At 39.0% G+C, this 23,578-nt stretch overlaps 1 protein-coding gene across 9 annotated transcripts in view; it reads left to right on the plus strand.

Moving 5' to 3' along the window:
• LOC113068393 (rap1 GTPase-activating protein 1-like) overlaps window positions 1–23,578 on the plus strand; it is a 72,751-nt gene that overhangs the window by 15,155 nt on the left and 34,018 nt on the right. For all 9 annotated transcript variants that reach the window (XM_026241157.1, XM_026241160.1, XM_026241158.1 and 6 more), the window contains exon 3: window positions 20,780–20,873. In XM_026241157.1, coding sequence (XP_026096942.1) covers window positions 20,780–20,873 — 94 coding nt within the window. The remainder of the gene's footprint in view (window positions 1–20,779; window positions 20,874–23,578) is intronic.

Genomic DNA, 23,578 nt, shown 5'->3' on the forward strand with positions numbered 1-23,578 from the left:
CCTTATAAAATCTTGTTACTTTTTTTATCCACCCAACTTATTAAATATTTACTTTAAATTTATGCACTCCTTGTTCAGCTCAGCTGTAAGCTTTAAGGTCCTGGACCTAACTTTATTTTTCTTTTATTGATGGTCAATTGGCAGCTAGTTATTGTTTACATTATCATGACAGTGTTTGTTGCTGCATAAAAGCTTTTGAATCGAAATAAAGACACAGTTGTGTTGAAATAAAGTTGAATTTTAAAAAATTGTCTAGTAAATCTGTTATTGATTTTAGTCTTATTTTAGTCGACTAAAATACCAAGCAATTTTAGTCGACTAAAATAAGACTAAAATTAAAACAAATCAGATGACTAAAACTTGACTAAAACTAAAAAGAATTATAGTCAAAAGACTAAGACTAAAACTAAATTAAAAAGGTGCTCGCTCACTCAGCACGCGCTGAAGGCTCGTTGCAAAATGTCTAATGCATTTAACGGACCAGAAATAGAAGATCCTCCAATAACCAACAGGTCTGGTGTTTGGGTGCACTTTGGATTCCCTGTAAGCTATAATGGTGATGACAGAATGAATGGTAAATAGTAATGTCTCATATCCGCGGCTATGATGTAAATGTAACATAAATGTAGCCCCCCAATCGCCGTGGTGATGTCTTTTGCCCTGTTTGAGTCAGTTGGAAATGTCTGACTAAATCCTGCGGGGATAGTTTGTTGCGTGTATGTTTCTCCTTTTTTTCGTCTTTTCCCAGATACTGACACACTAAGGTGATGTCGTCGTAAATGAGTTGACAAGTATTCCCGCTGGTGTTTTTTTTTTTTTTTTTCCCGCTGGTGTACCCTATTGTCATGTAGCAGATGCGACCATTGTTTTTTTATCCACCACTCTCTTGCCATCACCATTATAGCTTACAGGGAATCCAAAGTGCACCCAAACACCAGACCTGTTGGTTATTGGAGGATCTTCTATTTGTGGTCTGTTAAATGCATTGGCCACCGCGTACCTTGCATGAACTGCCTGCTCACTCAGCACATACTGAGTGAGCGAGCGCCTGACTGAGTAGCCTAACATAAACATATAAGTTGGTGTTTTTTTCTTATTCAGGGGTGTCAGGGGCGTTGCCTGTTACATCATTTGGGTTATTGGGCTACCTTGTTGAACGCATATCATTATATTTCACTTTTTTTATTTTTATTTTTTCAAATATAATGAATTAGTTCAACGAACTGTTCGGTACATAATGCGTACCGCGTACCGAACCGAAAGCCTCGTACCGAACGGTTCAATACAAATACGTGTATCGTTACACCCCTAATATATATATATATATATATATATATATATATATATATATATATATATATATTAAACTGTACTTATGTGTACAATTACAAATGTGTTATTTGTACTTGTTTCCCACTTATGCGACTGAATGAAGTAATTTGCCCTCTAGTGGTGGTGTAGATTTCTCCAAGAGTTTATTTATATCCTAATATTCATGTCACTCATGTAAAAGTTGTAACTTAGTAGCTATTGAAAATAGAAGTAACTTTTTTATAATTGACAACCCAAGTTCCTGTATACATTCATTCATGGAATAGAGCAGCTTGAACATTCCTATAAATCTCATTTTGTGTCCATAGAACCAAAATCATAGAAGTTTGGAGGGAGGGAGTAGATGGTATACTTTCAGAACTATCCCTTCAGTTCCTCTAAATTAGTCTCAGAGAAACATAATGTTCTTCAATCTTCTCTTTTGTCTGTAATGATGCTCCTGGAGAACTCTGATATCTGCCTGAATTATGTGCTTTCTCAACCACACTGTGCCCGCCACAGTTGGTTCAAATCAAAGAAGTGGGCACTGTTCTACTTTAGGACTACATTTGTTTAGTTTTTCACAGTTCTCATGCACAAGAACGCATACAGATGAGTTTGCTTGATCTTTCACACTTATGTATCTGTGTGTGTTTTTATGGAAATCTATCAGCTAAAGTTTCAAGGAGAAGGGAGAAGAGAGCTGTCAAACATAATCAGCCCAGACTGTTTCTGTGTGTCTCTTACATTCAACTGTCTGACTAAATATAGCAGCAATGTGACAAGCTAGTCCCTGATTCTCTGAAACAACATTTATCACATGGTGCACAAAATGCATATTAAAAACAACCTGATGCTTCCATGCCAGGTCAAGATTTGCAGAAATATGCACATGAAAAAATTCTTTAGGTGTATGAAAAAAATATTTTATGATGAATACACCTTGATTAAGTCTTACTGTATCTTCTGTTAATCACATATTCCGGTTGGGCAATTAATTGATCTTGTAAACGTGAATGTCTGCATTTTTAATTCATGTCTCTGTCACAATGAGAATCTATGTATAATGTCTGTTATCAGATTGGCAGAGAATCCTTTAACAAAGAGAAGACAGGTCATTATTCTTCATTCACACACACAGAGAGACAGAGAGAGAGAGAGAGAGAGAGAGAGACACACACACACACACACACCTTTTGACACATAGCTGTTTTCTATACGGTAGCCAGGGTGCTTACATATCTCTGTCACAATGAGAATCTGTGTATAATGACTGTTATCAGATTGGCAGAGAATCTTTAACAAAGAGTTAACAGGTCATTATACTTCATTCACACACACACCTTTTGACACAAGTAGCTGTTTTTAATACAGTAGCAAGTGTGCTTTATAGTAATGCAGTAAAAGAAACAGTGTGAGCTTCAGAGACCTTTTTAAAGCCTTGGAATGGTAACTGAAGCGTGTGCATTTGTATAGTTGATGGAAAGCAGGAATAATCAAGCGACACGAATACACTCCCATGGGTCATAAAAAATGTTATTATACAATATTCTCATATTTTGAGGCAGAAGATTCACTGACTAACACTTCTGAGCCACAAGTATTTTCTTATGGCATTTTAATGTATGGGAAGCATTAGTAACGAGCCATGGTCAGCATTTCTCCAAACTTCTTCAACGTTTATACAGGCTATAACTCTAATTCCTATTTTAGCATTTTGCTCTACTTCCATTGGTTAAGATATCATGTTATCCCAGAAGCTGCTTTTTATTTTTCCTTATGACAAACCACTTAATTTCCATAGAAGACATATAGATACCCAATATCCACATCACTCTTTTTTACTTTTTTTTCGCTCATGCAGAGAAGTCTATAGAGGAATAGTTATGTGAAATGATGATGGTCTGGGCCTCGGGAAAAGCAGCTAGTTTATCAGTATGAATGCCAGCACTCATAAGAATATTAAACCCTAGCATGCTGTGATGTACAAGTTCCCCCTCCTCAAACCGAAGCTGCCCATTTGGGTTTATTCCATCAAAATACCTTCAGGGGTGTTTTGATGGCAGAGACACGGGGAGATGAGAGGCATGTCAGATTGATGTACCATGCATCAAAGCTCAGTCCAAGCTCACTTCTGGAGGTTCTGGCAGGCAGAGACTCATCTGACTCAGTAGGCAAGCAGCTAGTGGAGGGCATTCGCTGTACCTAAAGATAGGCATAAACACATAAAAAAGTATTTAAAATTCAAATACAAAATACTGTGTGGAAAAAAATATATACTTAATTGCAAATTACTTTTGTAAATGCTTTTAAAAATAATAATAAAAATATTTTGCCTTTCAAATACGTATTTTAATTACATATATCTGAAATACTGCTCATCCCTGGCTGTACCCACAGAAAAAGCCAGTTGTGGTGGTCGTGTTTGGACCACTAAGATGAATAATAAAAAAAATAATAATAAATTAGAATTTCTGATTTCTGGCAATGTAAATATGCTAGAATGAGTGCTGGGCTTTCTTAAAATACATATGGTAATATATACAGCATTATGATTATATTTTTCTAAAAATACATGTGTATATTTTTTCACACAGTCACACGCTCATATACTGTATAATAAATATACAAAGTATATCTTCTGAACAAAAATTTTAATGAAAGTTTATTCTACAGTATACTGAGGCCTGGGTTCTTAAAATAAATTAGGGTATAAGTTCTTATAAATATATTAATGTTTTTAAATGCAAAAATATAAATAAAAACCTATTCTTTAGTGAGTGCTGCTTTTCTTAAAAACATGTTTGATAACACACTATATAGGCATTATTATTATATTTTATAAAATACATGGATATTTTTCTGGTTTTTATTTAAAAAAAATCTAGAATATATGGATTATATTTTTAGATATTAAAAATATTAATATTTTTACATGAAAAATATAAATAAAAGATTATTCTATAGTGAGTGCTGGGGTTTCTTAAGAAAGATATGGGCATTTACGTACTGACTATATATTTTTCATATAATTTATATTCTTATATCAGTTTATTTATTTTAATATAACAATTTATAATTTATATATTATGTATAAATATATATAGCAATCCATATTATTAAAATATATATTACTATATATTATCCATCTATATATATCTATGTATAGACAGATGATAGACATTTTAAGAAACCCCAGCACTCCCTTAATGGGACATCAGATGGGCAGGATGTTGTTGCTGCTTCTGGCCTTGGCAGGTTGAGGAATGTCAGTGTCAATAGTAGCCAGCTTAATATCAGAGCAGCAAGCAGTGCTTGCCTCAGACGCCCTTCTTACTGTCATCCTCTGGGGCCTTTCTTAAAATTTCTGCTGTTACAGGAACCATCTGCAGTAACCTGATAGGTTTGTACTTATTCTAGTTTTCTTTTGAATAGGCCCTCTTAGAATAGATTTACTCCAGACAGTTTGCATCAAAAGAGATGTTTGCAGAATTCAGAATTTAAAAGTTGCATAATGCATTTTGAAATAGTTGTTGTCAACACGAAGGAATTAGGAGTTAATCTCAGATGCTGCTGCTTGAGTTTTTAGCAGGCCAGCTGGGGACAGGTGATGTATAGCTGTTCCCCATCTGTGTCCTCCTGGGGCAGGTCATTTGGGTTCTCATCCACAGAGCCAGAGAGAGGAGAGACTTTAGTTGCTGTAAATGGTGGTTTGGGTTTGTGGGTTCATCAGACATCTCATTCGCGCTCTCTCTCCCCGGCTGAGAGAAGCACTGAGTCATGGTACATGCTCTGGAGATCACATTCTCTTTTTTGCAAAAACAAAGATATTAATAACACTCAGTAGTGACAGTCGTCTGTTTAGTAATTATGTGAATGTTTTAACCCAGTGGCTCTCAACAGGTGGTTCATCATAGAAAACAATGCAGAATAGAAACCAAACAGTGCAATACAATTATGCACAGTTAGGATATGCATAACTGTATGGATATTTTGGAGCGAATTCAACTGTTACGTGGTGGAATAAGAAAATTTCAACATGCCATGGATAGGTTGTGTGAGATGTCCTCATTTTCAAAAAACATGAACAAACAAAACTACTCAAAGTAAAAGAAATGATGAGTCAGACTACATTTAAATGCAGTTTCTCATGCAGCGAGAATGAACATGGTGTGTGGTGTATTACAGTTTTTTTAATCTAATATATTTAGCCTTGGTGAACTTAAGTGTTATATATGTGTATGTGTATATATAACACTTTTGTTTCATAATCAGTTGTTATACTTTGATGTCTTCATGGTCCTAAAGTAAAACCACTTGAAAAAGTCCCATCTTGCCTCATTTGTGTGAATTATCCTGAAGCATTACAAGATCAGATAGAATAGGCAGAGGACATAATGCCTTTTTATGTCTTTATTGTAAATCCTTGTCTTCCTGTGAACGTTCCTCAGTAGAATAGGAAGAGGTAATCAATGTCTCCATGTTGCATAGGCTTATATGTACTAGCCACTTTGTTAAAGGAAAATCAATGTATATAGATGAAGTGCATAGGCTGGCTGCACCTGCTCATTAGGCAGGTGGAGTCCAGCGTAAATAGGTGTCGTCTTCCCAAAGGGTGTTTACATGTCAATGGGACCTTCAAATCCTGTGTGTTTCCAGAGGTTGTTTCCTGGTCACACAGCATCAGGCCGTCATGAGTTACATCATTCTGCCCTTGAGAGATTGAAAACATGTCACTTCATCATGTGATAATCTTGTCATCTGGCCCCTCTACCACCACACATTACTAGAACACATTTTGTAATATGGCCAAAAATGAAATCCAAAATGATATCCAACAGCCGGATCATGCAAATTGTATAGAGGTGAGATGAGTTTCCTCTGGGGGAATGTTTTTTTAAAGCTAACCACCCACACAAGAGAGTTTTGTTGTTCAGGGCTTTAGTTTTGTTTTAGTTTTGTTGTTCAGGTCTTTAGTTTTGTTTTAGTTCTCTTTCAAGCATACGTTTCAGTGTCTCACTATGGGATACGCCCCTTCCGCGTATTCCTCAGAAGCCCAATACCATTACGCCAGCCCCAATTGGCTGGCAGTCATGACGTTGCGTCAGGGAGTGGCTCCCTCCTCTTGGTATAAAAGGAGCGACGCAACGTCATTACGACATTCAAAAACCTCTTCTCGCTTCACACCAGAAGCCTACCTAACTCTGATAGCCATCAACTGGTCTCCACGCTGGTTGCTGGCTTATCATTCTGGTACTGTGCTTATAGTCGATCTGTTGGCCACCACGCCGCTTTCGCCTACCCCTCAATCGGCATTCCAGCTCATTGTTAGGGTCATTCAGTACCGCAACTATGGCTGCAGCAATGCAGACTAACGTAGCTAGCGAGGGAGATCCGCGGCTTTGCTCATGCGGGAACAAGATCTCATGCAAAGACACACACCAGGTCTGCTCTGCATGTCTTGGGCTGAAACATGCTCAAATGGCGGTCGATAGTCCCGGATCCTGTGAGCACTGCGCGCGTTTCACCATGAAGAGCCTCCGTCGCAGGTTAGCACGCCAAGCTAGCTTGTCTGGCCATGATCCCCTCATGTCAGCTAGTCCCGCTCCGGTTTCCGCCCCTCAGGTACCTATTCCTGTAGAGCTGCCCACCACGGCAACCCTATCGTGGGGCGAACAACTGGATGTATGCGCCCCTCTGGCCGGTGTCCTCAGCACGGACGAGGAGGAGGAGGAGGGCGCGTTTGAGTTTGAGGAAGAGGGGCAATCGGATTTCCTTCTCTCTGAAGAGGAGGAAGATTTCGAGGATTCCCCTTTTCTCCCCCCTGCGCAATCGGCACAATCCCTCGCTACGGCGGGATCCACGGAGGAGGTGGGCGGGGCACCATCCTCTCCGCTTCTTAGTGTGGATCTGCAAGACGTGTGCAAACGCGCTGCAGAGAAACTCAATATTCCGTGGCCGACCGTAATAGCTGAAACTGCAAAGTTGCGTTATGAGGGGAAGAGGCTGCCGAGAGCTAAACGGGCAGCGAGACAACTCCTTCCAGTCTTTCCAGAGCTTCTGGAAGAGGTTTCTGTCACCTGGAAGGACAACCCTTTTACTAGTAAAATGCCCGTGCAAGGGGGATCTGCGCTCGACGTGGAGGGTATGGAGAAGCAAGGCCTTCTTCGCATGCCCCCCATGGAGCCTTTAGTTGCAGCGCATCTGCATCCAAGGCGTACGGCGGCTGCAAACCCAACGTTGCCATCAAAAGCGGAGCGCTTCCAGTCAAGCATGACGGAGCGCGCTTACAAAGCAGTCGCTCTCTCAGTCCGGGCCATGAACGCCATCTCTCTGCTCACCGCATACCAGGCGGAGCTACAAGACGAGGTGTCTGCCACGCCAAGTCAGACACAGTGGGAAGAAATCTGTGTTGTCACAGATATCTCGCTCCGTCTTCAGAGATGTGCCGTTCAGGCTGCGGGCAAGGCCATGGCCACAATGGTCATTCAGGAGAGAGGACGCTGGCTTAATTTGGCGAATCTCTCCGACAGAGAAAAGGAAGCCATCTTAGATGCACCGGTCGTCGCAGAAGGCATTTTCGGTTCAGCGCTGACACGGATGCAGAAGAGATGCGAGGAGAAGAAAAGGGATGATGAGGCCTTGCAGCTTTGCATGCCCAGAAAGACGCAAACCGCGCCCCCGCCACCTCCTCGGCAGACGTTTGCGCAGGCTACAGCTCGCCCACCCCCCAGCTTTCGCATTCCTAGGCGACAGAGACCGCGTGTGAATGCAACAACGGTTCAGAGCGGCGCACCAGAGCAGAAACCCGCCTGGCCCAGAAAAAATTATCCGCCCGCGACAGCTCAGACGGTCCAGCCGGCCCCTCACCCTACCCAGGTGATGAGGAGGAAGAAAAAGGCCGTTTGAGGGGGTCTTCCTGAGGGAAGGGGGCTCACAGCCCCCCCGTTCACTTGTCCCCGACCCTCAGTTGTTCAGCGTTCAACGGAAAACGAGTTCAGTTGTTTACAGATGTTCTGTGGGGAAACCAGAGCCAAGTTGGTCCAGGGGATGCAGAGCAGTGAAGAGAACGAGAGACGATGCAGTGGTGTACACCCACCCACTAGTCACAAGCACTTTACATGCTCAAAGTTCAATAAAGTTTTCACTGTTTCCCCCACAAATGTTGCAAAACATAATGCCCCAAAAAATGTTGCAAAACACTTTGTCAGAACACAGCGTAACACCACCTCGTGGAGTCATCGCTCCGCTGAAGGTGGTGAGCCACATAAACTCTGTCCAAGCGATAAGTGTTCGCGCATGCGCAGTACAGACCACGAACCCGTTTTCAACTCGGCCATACGATGGCGCCGGAACGCTGCAAATAAACTATTGGCGAGAATGCACGCAGTCTCGTTGGGTGCTTAGAACAGTACAAAACGGTTACAGACTGCAGTTTGCAACTTCTCCCCCGCAGTTCAAGGGAATCATTTATTCTCAGGTGCGGGGAGCATTAGTACATGTTCTTCAGGAAGAGATTACCTCACTGTTGAACAAAAAGGCAATAAGAGTGGTCCCACCCGAGGAAAGTCACAATGGGTTTTACTCGAGATACTTCCTAGTCCCAAAAAAAGGGACTCGAGCTCTCCGCCTCATATTAGATCTTCGCACACTGAACAAATACCTAAGGATGTACAAGTTCAGAATGCTCACCCATTCTACACTTCTGAAACTGGTGCGCCCAGGCGATTGGTTTACATCAATCGACCTGAAAGATGCATATTTTCACATAAAAATATATCCACCCAACAGGAAATTTCTGAGGTTTGCATTCCTTGGCGTGGCATACGAATATCTAGTCCTTCCCTTCGGCTTATCTCTCAGTCCGAGGGTATTTGTGAAATGTACAGAAGCGGCCCTAGCTCCGCTCAGGGAAAAAGGCATTCGTCTCGCTACTTACATAGACGACTGGCTGGTGACGGCTCAATCAGAGCACAAAGCGAGAGATCACACAGCCATGCTCCTAGTACATCTACAAAAACTGGGATTAAAATTAAACACCGAAAAGAGTGTTTTAGTTCCCAGACAGTCAATAACGTATCTGGGGTTGTTACTGGACTCAGTGACATTCAGAGCGCGACTGTCAGAGGGGAGAGTAATAAAATTTACGAAATGCCTGGCCGAATTTCGGAAGGGGAACAATGTTTCTTTTCGCACATGCCTCAGACTATTAGGTCTGATGGCCTCAGCTCTAATAGTCATTCCCTTAGGCAGACTATTTATGAGAGAGTTTCAACGCTGGGTAGCTTCTCTGAGACTAGACCCGTTACGGCACTCCCGGAGGAGAGTGAGAGTGACGTCCGCCGCAGTCTTGGCACTGCGTCACTGGCGGCGCCCGTGCTTTCTGGTACAAGGGGCACCGATGGGCGTTGTCCAGACCAGGAAGGTCATAACGACGGACGCGTCGTTGTCCGGTTGGGGGGGCATTCACGAGGGCAGGGCAGTGAACGGGAGATGGGGTCCCCATCTGAGCCACTGTCACATAAACTACTTGGAAATGCTGGCCGTCTTTCTGACGTTGAAGCATTTTCTTCCTTTTCTGAAAGGACATCATGTTCTCGTGAGAACGGACAACACTACAGTTGTGGCATACATAAACAGACAGGGAGGTCTCAGATCACTCCCTTTACACATGTTGGCACGCAAACTGATTTTGTGGAGCAATGCCAGTCTTTTATCTTTGAGAGCTACACACGTACAAGGCATAATGAACCGGGGTGCGGATATGCTGTCCAGGGGAAATCCCCTTTATGGAGAGTGGAAGCTGAACACGGAAGTGGTTGGCCAAATTTGGAGCATTTTCGGCAGAGCGACAGTGGATCTGTTCGCGTCACAGGACAATGCTCAGTGCCCTCTGTTCTTCTCTCTGAAGGATCAGAGCGCGCCTCTAGGAATAGACGCACTGGCGCACGAGTGGCCTCGCGTTCTCCTGTACGCGTTCCCACCGATTGCGTTGATATCTCCAGCCCTTCACAGAGTGAGGGAGGAGGGGCTGAGAATGATACTGGTGGCTCCGCGGTGGCCGGGGAAATTTTGGCTGGCGGAGATCATACATATGCTGTACGCAGAGCCGTGGTCCCTGCCACTGCGCAGGGATCTGCTGTCACAGGCGGGGGGGGGAGATATTTCATCCTCATCCAGAACGCCTGGCACTGTGGGCCTGGCCAGTGAATGGCTAAATATGAATGCAGCTGGTCTGCCAGACAGTGTCATCAGAACCATACAGAATTCCAGGACCCTGTCCACTCGGTCACTCTACGAATGTAAATGGGGCGTGTTTGAGCGTTGGTGCGTGGCTAGACACATAATCCCTTTTCAGTGTTCAGTGGCAGTTATCCTATCGTTTCTGCAGGATATGATAGATCAGGGTAAGGCATTCTCAACAGTAAAGGTGTTTCTTGCCGCAATATCTGCCTGTCATGTAGGTTTTGATAACAAAACTGTGGGGCAGCACCCTTTGGTAAGCCGGTTTATGAAGGGTGCGCGTCGCGCTTTGCCAGTCTCGAAACCGATCTCTCCGTCATGGGATTTGGTTCTGGTGCTTGATGCGCTTTCTGTGTCTCCATTTGAGCCACTGGACAAAGCTGACCTGAAATTATTGTCGTTTAAGACGGCGCTGCTGTTAGCTTTGGCTTCAGTGAAGCGCGTAAGTGAAATTCACGCACTTTCTGTGAATTCAGCGTGTACGCAATTTATGCCAGGGGACGCAGGGGTGCTTTTGAAACCTAATCCTGTTTTTATGCCCAAAGTGGTCAATTCTATTGTTGCTCTCAAGTTAAGAGCCTTTAACCCACCGCCTTTTGCTTCAGCAGAACAGCAAAGGCTGAATACGTTGTGTCCGGTGCGTGCTCTGCGCATTTACACTGAGAGGACTAAAGTGTTCAGAGAGAGTGATCAGCTGTTTGTGCCTTGGGCGAAGCCGCGTACGGGGAAGCCGATTACTAAACAGCGTTTATCCCACTGGATAGTGGAGGCAATTTCTCTTGCATATTCCAGTAAGGGTCTTACGCCTCCGTCTGGTTTACGTGCTCATTCAACAAGAGGAATGTCAACGACATGGGCCCTCTTTAAGGGGGTCACGTTACAAGATATCTGTGAAGCGGCGAGTTGGTCCTCACCGCACACATTTGCGAGGTTCTATAAACTGGATGTTACAGCTCAAACGTTTGCACATGCCGTTTTGAGCGTTGGATCTTAAGTGTTGACCAGCCCTATATTAGTGTTTTTGGTTGGCAGGAGACTTCGAGACAGGCTATCTGGCAATACGGGAGTTAGGATATCCCATAGTGAGACACCGAAACGTATGCTTGAAAGAGAACAATAGGTTACTTGCGTAACCCCGGTTCTCTGATAGCATTAAGTGAGGTGTCTCACCAGAACACCCTCCTTGCTGTGTGAAGCGAGGAAGAGGTATGCTTGTTTTGAATGTCGTAATGACGTTGCGTCGCTCCTTTTATACCAAGAGGAGGGAGCCACTCCCTGACGCAACGTCATGACTGCCAGCCAATTGGGGCTGGCGTAATGGTATTGGGCTTCTGAGGAATACGCAGAAGGGGCGTATCCTATAGTGAGACACCTCACTTAATGCTATCAGAGAACCGGGGTTACGCAAGTAACCTATTGTTTTGTTGTTCAGGGCTTTAGTTTTGTTTTAGTTTTGTTGTTCTGGTCTTTAGTTTTGTTTTAGTTTTGTTGTTCAGGTCTTTAGTGTTGTTTTAGTTTTGTTGTTCAGGTCTTTAGTTTTGTTTTAGTTTTGTTGTTCTGGTCTTTAGTTTTGTTTTATTTTTGTTGTTCAGGTCTTTAGTTTTGTTTTAGTTTTGTTGTTCAGGGCTTTAGTTTTGTTTTATTTTTGTTGTTCAGGTCTTTAGTTTTGTTTTAGTTTTGTTGTTCAGGGCTTTAGTTTTGTTTTAGTTTTGTTGTTCAGGTCTTTAGTTTTGTTTTAGTTTTGTTGTTCAGGTCTTTAGTTTTGTTTTAGTTTTGTTGTTCAGGTCTTTAGTGTTGTTTTAGTTTTGTTGTTCAGGTCTTTAGTTTTGTTTTAGTTTTGTTGTTCAGGTCTTTAGTTTTGTTTTATTTTTGTTGTTCAGGTCTTTAGTTTTGTTGTTCAGGGCTTTTGTTTTGTTTTAGTTTAGTTTAGTTTAGTTGTGTTGCTCAGGGCTGGAAATGTGGACACAGTGTGCAAACCTGATTTATTTTAAATTTTTCAATCAGTTATAACTGAGGCTTCAATGATTACTACAAGTAGTTTGAGAAGTTTGGAAAAAATCAAGATCATAAGTACCATTCCCTTGGTGATGCATCTTTAAGTTTGCAAATCACAAAACTCAAGACTATAATCAGTGATTGTATGGCATAGTGACATTGCAGCACAAATTACTTTCCTGAAATTTTCGCACTCTGTCTTTGTATGTCAAATGAGAGAAAGAGAGGACCAGCGTGAACTCCTTTGAGATTTTCCTCCTCTCCTGTGCTTAAGTTTGGGTTGTCACCAGAGGTGGGTAGAGTACCCAAAAACTTTACTCAAGTAAAAGTAAAAGTAATTCTAGAAATATTTACTCAAGTAAAAGTAAAAGTACTAGTCTTGAATAGTTACTTGAGTAAGAGTAAAAGAGTATCGGATAAAAAATCTACTCAAGTAGTTAGTTACTAGTTACTTTGGGTCATATATACGGAGCCTTTTTTTATATAGATATATAGACAAAAAATGTATGTAATGTATGTGTGTGTGTGTGTGTGTGTGTGTGTAAATGTATATATTTCATCAGCCTTTAATCCAATTTATGTAATTTATTATAAAACCTTGTCTGTTTACTTAAGTAACAAATATAGGTGTTATGCCATAACATATTTTTAATACGACTGATTTTATTTTAAATGTGAATTTAACATTGAAAGTTAATGTGATATAAATATTGCTACTAATCTTTCATTGTTCAGAAAGAGAGCAAATAACATTTACATTATTAAACATAATTTTCACTGACAGTCTAGATTTCAATCACTCTCAGAAACTACCATTAAAATCACTGAAACTGTTAACACTGTGAAATCAATATCTTAATTATAGATTCGTACACACATCTTCACTTTGTGTTGTTTCTGACGAGAGAATTCGGCAGAAAGAGTTATTCAGTAAGTGAGCGAGTGAAGGAAGCACCGGCATTTCAGCGATGACTCATCGGAACACCTCTGATTGGCCATTGCATTCAAAAGCTCAACAGAACCGTGTGTGATTGGTTAATGCGCAGCGCTGTAAAAACGCGTCTGTCTCTGGCTCAGCGCCAGCAAGCGATCACAGATCTGAATTTAGCAGCTGATGATATGACTTGCTGAACGTACTCGCACTGGTGTGATTGTATTAAAATTAATAAAATCTTAATCGGCTATTCTTTGTCTTTTGGAAGCTGCATTCAACCTGTTATAAGCCACACACGTACAACAAACTAATGTCACAGTGGTATCGTGTACTGTAATCGAATGTAGCCCAAGTTATTACCTGTTAAACAGTAGACAGCACACGCGTTCATCTAATAAGGATCTCCATCGCAAGCAAAGAATAGCCTTTGCAGATTAGCTTTCAATTCAGTGCAGTTCCATAGCCCCGTTTTCAACGCTGCTAATATTCTTAAACGTTACAACTCAGTGAACTGCTTCAGACGCTCTGCTCGTGAGGCAGGGAGCTGAACGACTCATTCAAACTGATTCATGAACCAATTCACTCGTTTGCCAATTGGTTTGATCAAGCCTTTGAACAGAGTTGACTCAAAAGAATGAATCATTCGCGAATGGGCATTGCTCATTGTCCAGAGAAAAGTAGACGGCGCGTTTGGAATAAACTGAAGCATTTATTTCATTAAGATAAAGTAACGAGAGGGGCGTCGCCCACAGTAACGAAGTAAAAGTACAGATTTTTCCCAAAAAATTTACTCAAGTAAGAGTATAAAGTACCCATCTTTAAATATACTCCGAAAAGTATTCGTTACCCCGAAAAATTACTCAAGTAAATGTAACGAAGTAAATGTAACTCGTTACTACCCACCTCTGGTTGTCACATTATTATTCATATATTCTAAGGCATTTTGGATTATCACTTGAATAGATTAATATTCTTGGAGCATTCAGGCATGCACTTCAGGAGGAAGAGTCTTTAGTAAGCCTTTATTAGTCAGAACGGCACAATGTATTAGTAATACTGCTGTCAGATTTTGACACATTCAAAGCACCTAAAAGCTCACCTACACTAAATCCAAGTACCTTTTTTTGATCTTGTGGTCTACAGTATGTGATTTAGTCTACAGTTTTAATGTGCCGAATATGTCTTCAGTCTGAGTCATTTTGCGTTTGTGGTTTTGTCTTTGTTTCCCTAAAGATAGACACTGAGACATGAGCAGGATCTATTTTATGGCAGAAAAACAACTTTTTCTCTGAGGCTGTTGTCTAGACTTCCTGACTGATCTGTGTTTCAAGATCATTTTTTGTGCGGTTCTCCATCTCTCTGAGGACAAATGGAGATGTTGAACACCTGCAAGGCTCAACAGCCAGCATTAGAAAAGTTCTAAGTTATAAGGAAGAATTCGAGATCAGATATGAGCATGACAGCTTCTGGGCAGTCTGTATTGATTGCAATAGAGTGTGCAATGTTGAATATTTTATAATGCAATTTTAAATAATTACATACATATACTAATTACATCTCTGAAATTAGATGACTTACAATGAAATAACATATAACTTGCATAGATGACTTTTTTTATTGACTGATTTTGACTTCTTCAACATCTTATTCATATTCTAATAACAGCTCTTCCAGTTTAACGTGATCTTCTTTATTCTCTGAATGAGAAGTTGTACGTGAGTCATGTTTTTTCAGCTTTTCAAGGCCAGCAGATTATGCTCACTGTCTCTCAGATGGGTAGGAGATTTTCTTCTAATCCTGCATTATCTCTTTGAGTTATGCTGTGGACAGCAGTATTTTGTTGTCATATGGTACACATGTGTTGTGGTTGCAGACATCTGATGCAGTGAGGTACTGTCTGTTTGTTAAGCATGAGCTTATTTGACTCCATTTATTGATGTGTTTGTAGGAGCTTCTTAAAGAAACAGTTCACAAAAAAAAATTGATATTCACTCAGCCTCATGTTGTCTTAAACCTGTATGAATTTCTGTTTTCTGTGGAACACAAATACATATATATAATATGATATAATAAATATAATAAAGCTAAATAAGAGTTTGGGCTGTAACAAAAAATAAATAAAATAATAATAATCTTGAAAAAGTCTCATTAAAATGTTTCAAGTGTCTATTTCAAGTCTTCTGAGCGCTCTTTTGTGGGTTCATGTGTTTGTGAATAAATCATTGTTTTGTTATGCCTTGCTCTGCTTTGTCAAATACAGTATGGTTTTTGGAGACAAATCATCTTTTTGAGGTGGATTCTTTAAGTGGATAAGTTTTTCCAGCTAATAATCGGAATATAGCACTTTAATCATTTGGACAATTTTTATGATTTATACCTAAGGCAAAATGTAATGCAATATATATGTATAATATTCAGAGTACAAAATCAGCATATTTGATTGATATCTAAAGAATATCATGTGGCATTGAAGACTAAAGACTGGACATCACTGAACAGTTTTGACATCTTTGACATCTTTTGTGTAAATAGCATTTTAAAATATATTAAAATAGAAATATGTTCTTTAAATTATTGCTTTTATTGTATTAAAAAAACTCTATTATTCCAACCTTAAATGTGTAGAGCCTATATATAGACAAATTCACAGATTAGATTACACAAATGTACATTATAAAAAATATATTTAAAAAAATGACCCTATATATATATATATATATATATATATATATATATATATATATATATATATATATATATATATATATATATATATTTATTTATTTATTTAAAAAAAATAGCAAGAAAGAAAATCAAATGGGTTCAAAATGAATAAATGATTCGGAATTTTAATTTTTTGGCTGAACCATTGGTTTAATTGTTTCATCTGCGGAACATGTCACCCCTCTGATTTGACAAACCGGGATGCTCTGTCAAGCTAATACTTCCCAGATTAAATTCCCCATAATGCATTCATAAGAAAATTACCATAGTTTCCATGGTTCCCCATTCATTCATCTAATCCACTTTCTACATTAAGTGCTTTTAATAGATCCTTAACTTAAGAGAAACAAACTCTTGAATGAAACCCCCTGGAGGCTCAGGAGCGTATATCAGGAGCAGACAAAGACAAATTTGTTGAAAAAAAAAAGCATGTTCAGGTAGGATTACAGTAAGGGATGTGGGACACAATTTGTTAGTGAATTGGTTGCCTGAGCAACAGTCTGTGATGGGGAGGTGTGTGTTTAATTAAGGCAGAGCACGATGAATGCAAATTAAAGCCCCATCAGACAGCTCAGATGGACAGCCCTCAGTGTTTGAGTGAGCGGGGGAGGGGACGGGACGGGCGTGTAAGAGCGAGAGCGGAGAGGGTGAGAGACACATAAAGAAAGAAGAGAGAGGAAAAGAGCAGCTGAGTAAGAGCAAGAGAGCGATACAGGCAACAAATGAAGTGATAGTGGGAGGATCAATGCTTCTTGCAGGGGTGTGACTGACTTGAGAAGCTCACTGCTGCCAGATGAGAGAGGAGATCTTACATCCGTCTGCACGCAGTAAGTAATTCCACTGTATATGTGTATAGGAATATGAAGTGTGGCAGTTGTAAGGGGTTTGGTGTGTCTGGCGTGCTTCGTGAGATTGGGGGGACGGCCAGAGCATCTGGCAGGTGTGTGGTGCATGAATGATGACATGTAGAATATGCTTTTAGAGAGGAGCAGATTGCCAGAGTCTTCATTAACACATATAGAGGGATGCTGGGAGATTTAATACAGCTCTGAGTGAGTCTGCAAGCAGTATGTGACATTCGTTCACAGCTCGTCATTTACAATTAATTTCCTAACGGGTGACCTACTGTACCAACCTCTTTAGTGGGGTTCCCAGCATCAGTGCTCAGGAATTGACTTGTGAATTTTTAGTGCTTTGTACTTTTCTCCAGCATCACATTTGAAACCATAGTTCATAATTCATTATAGTTCCTCCTCCTTGTTTGTGCATTTCATCCTGAATCTGCTGTGGTTACCGTACTCACAAAGGTTGGATGCTAATGAAACATTGCTGTGTGGCAGAACCCCAGGAGTGAATGGTTTATGTAATTTCACACGGAACTGCACACCTCTCTTTCGCAGACTTTAAATATCTGATTTACTCTCAATCGAACTCACTCGAGAGGAAAGCAGGGGAAAGTTGGGGGTGAGACCGAGAGGGGTTTCATTTGAGTCTTTAGATATTAACACTCGAGAGGAAAACGATTTCATGTCTTCATCAAATCGACAATTCAGATGTTTAATAAATTACAAATTAGAGATTGAGAGATGTGTATTATGAATTTGTCTTTCATTAATGTCAACTTAACTTGATGCTCTTGTGTAATAGAGATGCACCTCTATTAATATTTGTGGTCATACCATAATTTTATACAATTAAGATTCTTAATTAAAATAACTATTAAAAACTAATGTAATTTTCATGGTCTGTATTTAAATGTGATACTGTTTTGTCTAAATACAACTACACAAAAAAAATACAAAAACTAAATGAATTTGTGTTTTTAAGTGAATAAATGAACTTATGCATCAATAATTTGATGGACAGTATGAAAAAATGGATGTTCAGTTTGAGATGTCTGGAAGTTATATTTAACATTTTAAAATTCTTGTTTTTTAATATTATTTTGTGCATCATTATTCTTAAAAAATTATGACGTGTGTTTTTGGCGGAAATGTTGAAGTGTTTTATTGGAAAATTTAGCGTTGTAAACTTTTTTATATTGAACTGCATCAAAAAGAAAAGTTATAATTGAATCTTTGGCACAATAGTAATCGTTTTTTCCATGATGTAATTTCTATCAAGACTTCTGAATGTCAAAACAGGTTGTGTTTGATCATTAAATAATGATTTATATAATGTTATGCATAATTTCATAGCTGTATTTGGTGCATGGAATTGGTTTTTAGGCTGCTCAGCTGTAGGGAGTCAAATAATGATCCCAGTTGTGATTGCAGAGTGTTCCCTCAGCAGTCCGGTGGGAATTTCTTGCCTGTGTGGGAAGTGAACTAGAACATAGGAATTCTAATCACTCCGTACTGTAATAAACCAACCAGATCTGTGTCAGTTTACCAGTGCAGTAAGATTCCACTAAATTATAGTATTTCACCACCACATGCTGAGCCTATAATAATCCATTTTTATAGGTAAAGTGGGATATGCACTTCTATGATCCCTTCCTTGAAGTTAATTTAAAGGATGTTCAGTTCATGGAGGATGGTCTAATTAAGCATATGAGCGCAAAACTGTATGAAACAGCAGAGCTTTCTGAGAATGTGGGTCATTTATAGAGGTTTTCTTTTATCATTTGTTTTGGAACTGAGCTGGGGTTCATTTAAGGTCTGTGTTCCAGCACTGCTGATCACTCCCACATTACATCACATTCATTATCCACAACAGAAATCTACTCCACAAGACATTTCTGGATCAGTTAAAGGCAAAAGTTTGCTTGAATATCCATATGTGACTTATAGGGCAAACTGGAGGTTATTTTAAAACAAGCTTCAAATGATGGTTTGTGGTAATGCATGGTAATGTGAATGCTAAAAGCCAAATGGCCATGTCTTAAAAATCTCATTTACCTTTAAAGTAGCTGTCTGGTTTTGATGGATGGCATTGTTGGAGGGGATAGAATATGCAAGCAATGGGGCAGCTGCTGTATAGCTCAGACTCTGGGTTTATTTCCCACAACAAGCCGTAATAGGCATCACTGAAACTGACATGTGAGATATCGAGGAGTTACAAACTGTAAAGTTGCCTCTTTGTTCGAGAGATTCATCACAGGTCTCCTTTTGACCTTCTCTTACAAACTACAAAGATATCAGTGGTGCAAATTTGAAATCGTTCTCAACTTTAATAACACTATTGCAATCCTTGATGTCAATAAGAGGGATTTTCCCAGATATGGATCTTCAGACAAGTCTTTTTGCCAATAGCAATATAAGCACCTAACAGATCCTGAGGGGCAAATTCAGTCAAGAGTCACACCACCTTTTCACTAGATGCTAAATGCACTGAAACACTGTTTTAAAATAGAAAAAGGAGTCTATTTAAATGGAGAAAAGCTATAAGAAACACTATTTGCTTGGCACATTTAATTGTATTTTTTAATCACATTTTTTATTTCATTTAATTTCATTTTAACACATATATTGTGATTTGCACTGTGCAAATTCAGTGCTAATTTTTATGTGCACATTTGCTCTGTTAGCTCTGGTTCTGTACCAGGTATTCTTATTCAACCCCCCCTCCCCCTCCTAATCTTTTAAGTAATTTTTTTATGCAAGTGCAGCATGTGTTTTGTTGGTGTATTAGCATACAGTTTCCTGTAATTGTACTCATTATTTTATATTATATTCATATCCATATCCATTTCCTAAATTACCATGGAGGATATGTGTAGCAGCAATCACAGTTATCTGCTAGAAAGTCTGTCAGGATACATTTTCATGAAAACATCTAGGAAAGAATAAATTCACCAGTTGTCTTATTATGGAGCATCCAGGGTCATTCTTTAGCTCACTTACATTGCCTTGAACCGTATTTAGCCTGCAATGTAATACAATCTTTTTCTCCTCAACTAAAGTATAATGGGAAATCTAATCATGGCCTCATGTCAAACAATAGGAGTCTGAAAAAAATTAGATTATACAAGCCCCCGCATATTGCACACGTCTTCAACCCCATGGAGCCTTGCACAGATGGAAACACCTGCTAATCTAAATGCAAAGCCTGCTCAGAGATGCTGCCGTACGGCCAAGTGGGGAGTGATGTAATTGTCATTACTCAGGCTATAACAATGCTAAAACTTCCTCTGCTCTGACCCTATGGCCTTTGGCCATTTAGAGCAGTGTTTGTCAACTGGTATTTGACATCAAGTAACAAAGTGTCCTTAAATTTTATATTATATTATATTATATTATATTATATTATATTATATTATATTATATTATATTATATTATATTATATTATATTATATTATATTATATTGTACATTGACTAATGACGGATGAATTTGTGGATACACAAAGTATTTTCCCTTTAAATTAGCTTTTTAATTTTTATTTATGGCTGTAAAGTAACTTATTAATTTAATGTGATTTAATTTTACTGAAAGTACCAAGGTAAAAATTAAGGCAATTAATCATTGACTGACAGGCCAAAAATAATTAGCACTGTTTTCACTGCTGTGACTCTTTTTAGAAATATGACTGGTGTAATTGTGTGTGTGTGCATGTACTGCTTCATTACAGGAAACAGGATGGAGGAGAGCCCTGCTTTTCTAACACACTAGATCCTTCACTGGTCCAGCCCTCACTGCCTCACACCAGCCCTGCGTTCCTCAAGGTAGAGTATCACAAAACTCCTGCCTGCTTTCATGCTGAGCGTCCTCCCATCCTACCAGTGTTTGACTTCTGCTTGCTGAGTCTGTCTCACCTCTTCTGACCCATCTGCTACATTACTGTGAGCCTGTGTAGAACTAATAATGATTTGCTTGAGGCCATAGTTTGGAGGCATGATTATGGACATTTCTGTTTGTTATTAATACACATGATTGACATGCCATGCAGATAAATTAGAGGGATTTAATTAAATACCAGATGCTATTAATGAACTAATGTCAGGCCGGTTTTTCAGACACACCCCTTATTTCATGAGACAAACTAATGGCTGTCAAAATAGCATTGATCAAGAAAGGTCATTTATCCACTGGCAGACTTAACAGCTCCAGGGATTCAGCAAACGGCTCTCATGACCATTAATGGAACTGTTCAAACAAAATGAAAATTTGTTATCATTTATTCACCCTTATGTTGTTCCTGAATGTCATTGAATACAAAAGGAGACATTTTAAAGAATGTACTCTTTTCCACGCAGTAAGAATGATTGGGGGCTTTCAAGCTTAATAACTGGACTGTAATAAGTGGAATTATTAAGCGACCGGATCGTTGAGTCAGTGTGAATTTTAACTGCATGGTTGAACTTTAGCTGATGGGAGACTAATATCTCTTTTTGTTTTTTTCTTTATATACTGAGCTACTGCATGAATCAAATTTATTGCAATTGAATATTTGCTGATCCACAGATTATCAAACACTTACAACAGGATACTAAGAGAGATAATACAGAGAGATAAGCCCCTTTTGAGTTAAATGTTATTAGATTCATTAGTTACGTTGAGCCATATTTTGTTAGCTGATCTTAGCGATTGTGTCTGATAAAGTTAAATTTGAGGGTCTGGTTCTCAAAGTGCAGAGCTAAAGAATCAGATCCTTTGTGTATCGTGTGCAGTGTGTAAGTGAGTGATCTCTATGTGTGTAGGAGGTTGTGTGTATGAGATTGTGTGAGATTTTAGTGCTTTTAAAACTCAGTGCACTGAACCTGCGATTAAAAGGATAAATTTTGTGTGATGTCAGAGAGCTTTAATGACATCCACAATTCTGCTATATAGCTTATCTAAAACATAATGGAGGGTAATCCCATATGTATGAAATTGGAGAAAGAAAATTAATGGAAAAAGAATAGAGATGATGTCATTGGAGGTTGTCATTAATTTTGAGTCTATCCTAGTTTTTGGAAAGGAGCTATGAAAGCATCCTTCATTGTATAAAATTGTATTTCTTATTTACTAAAATGGTTAGTTCACCCACAAATTTAAATTCTGTCATCATTTACACATCACCATGTCATCATTATTATTATGTGGATAATGGTCAGATAATTGCAGACTTGGTTCTGAAACATTGTTCTGAGAATTGCAGACTTTTGTATCTTCAGCAAATCTGAACAAATCTCTGAAGAGAGAGTCTTTTCTCAGGAGATTTAGGCAAAAATAAATTTTTCCAAATTTGTTGTCCATTTCATTTCATTGCTGTCGATGAGGATATTAGAAATTATAAAGAGAACGCATTTGTAATTATTATGAGGGTTATGGGTTTCATTTGTGATTGTTTGTCACTCATTTATGGGTTTTGTATGTGATTATCTGTCACTTGTTTGTGCGTATTCTGTTAATTTTCCTTAAAGGGATAGTTCACCCAAAATTGAAAATTATTTTATTGACGACTATCATGTCGTTCCAAACCTGTAAGACCGTGTCAATCGTTCGTTCATAATTTGGCTCGGCTCGTGTTCATCTTTAGTTCTCTCTTGACAGCAGTTCAGTCAGTGTACTGTTTGAGTAAATGAATTACTCCGGGATATTGGTTTGTTTGAACTGGTGAACTGGTTCAAGAAGATCCGGTTACATCGAGTGATTTGTTCACGAACCGGAAGTGGTGGACTTGAGTAAAAGTACAGATACGTATAGTAAAATATTACTACAGTAAAAGTAAAAGTACTCCTTTTTCAATTTTAATCAAGTGAAAGTACAAAAGTACTAAATTTTTATGTACTTAAGTAAAAAAGTACTGAAAGATAGATGTTTGCAATTTTATATAGGCTATTTAATTTAATTTTATATTAGCACATTTTTTTTTTTATAATCCTACTGCTCAAAATACCTGGAATTTTTTCCAAAATAACCACTATATGGAGTCAAGATATATTTTTGTTGTGTATGTGGACTACGTTGACGAGAGTAATGTTCACTGTGAAGCTTACACTGTGATTTACCTGAGATAAAACAGAGATGACCATCTGATTTTCACCAGTAAGAAAAAAGTATTTTAAAGTTTGTTGTTTTACAGAATATCACATTTATATATGAAATGATAATAAGGCCTGAAGTTAGGTTATATAATTATATTTTCATAATAATTTTTTCCTTCTCAAATCAAATAACGTTACTGTTGATAAACAATATAAAAACAGACGTCACATAGGACATGGTGTCATTTTAATAAAACTGTTAATATTACGGCAGCAGGGAATTTTATTTAGTGGGCTTATATTATTATATATTATATTATATCAGTGGGCTTAAACAGATCACTCTTTACAGCGGATTTAGTTCCCAAACAACTGACAATTTTGACCTAAATATGATGTTCAGTTACAATAATTAATCCTAAATTTCGACATTAATAACTTACTTTTAGCAACATCAGACG

This window comes from Carassius auratus, linkage group LG44F (genome assembly GCF_003368295.1).
Source record: "Carassius auratus strain Wakin linkage group LG44F, ASM336829v1, whole genome shotgun sequence".
Taxonomy (NCBI): domain Eukaryota; kingdom Metazoa; phylum Chordata; class Actinopteri; order Cypriniformes; family Cyprinidae; genus Carassius; species Carassius auratus.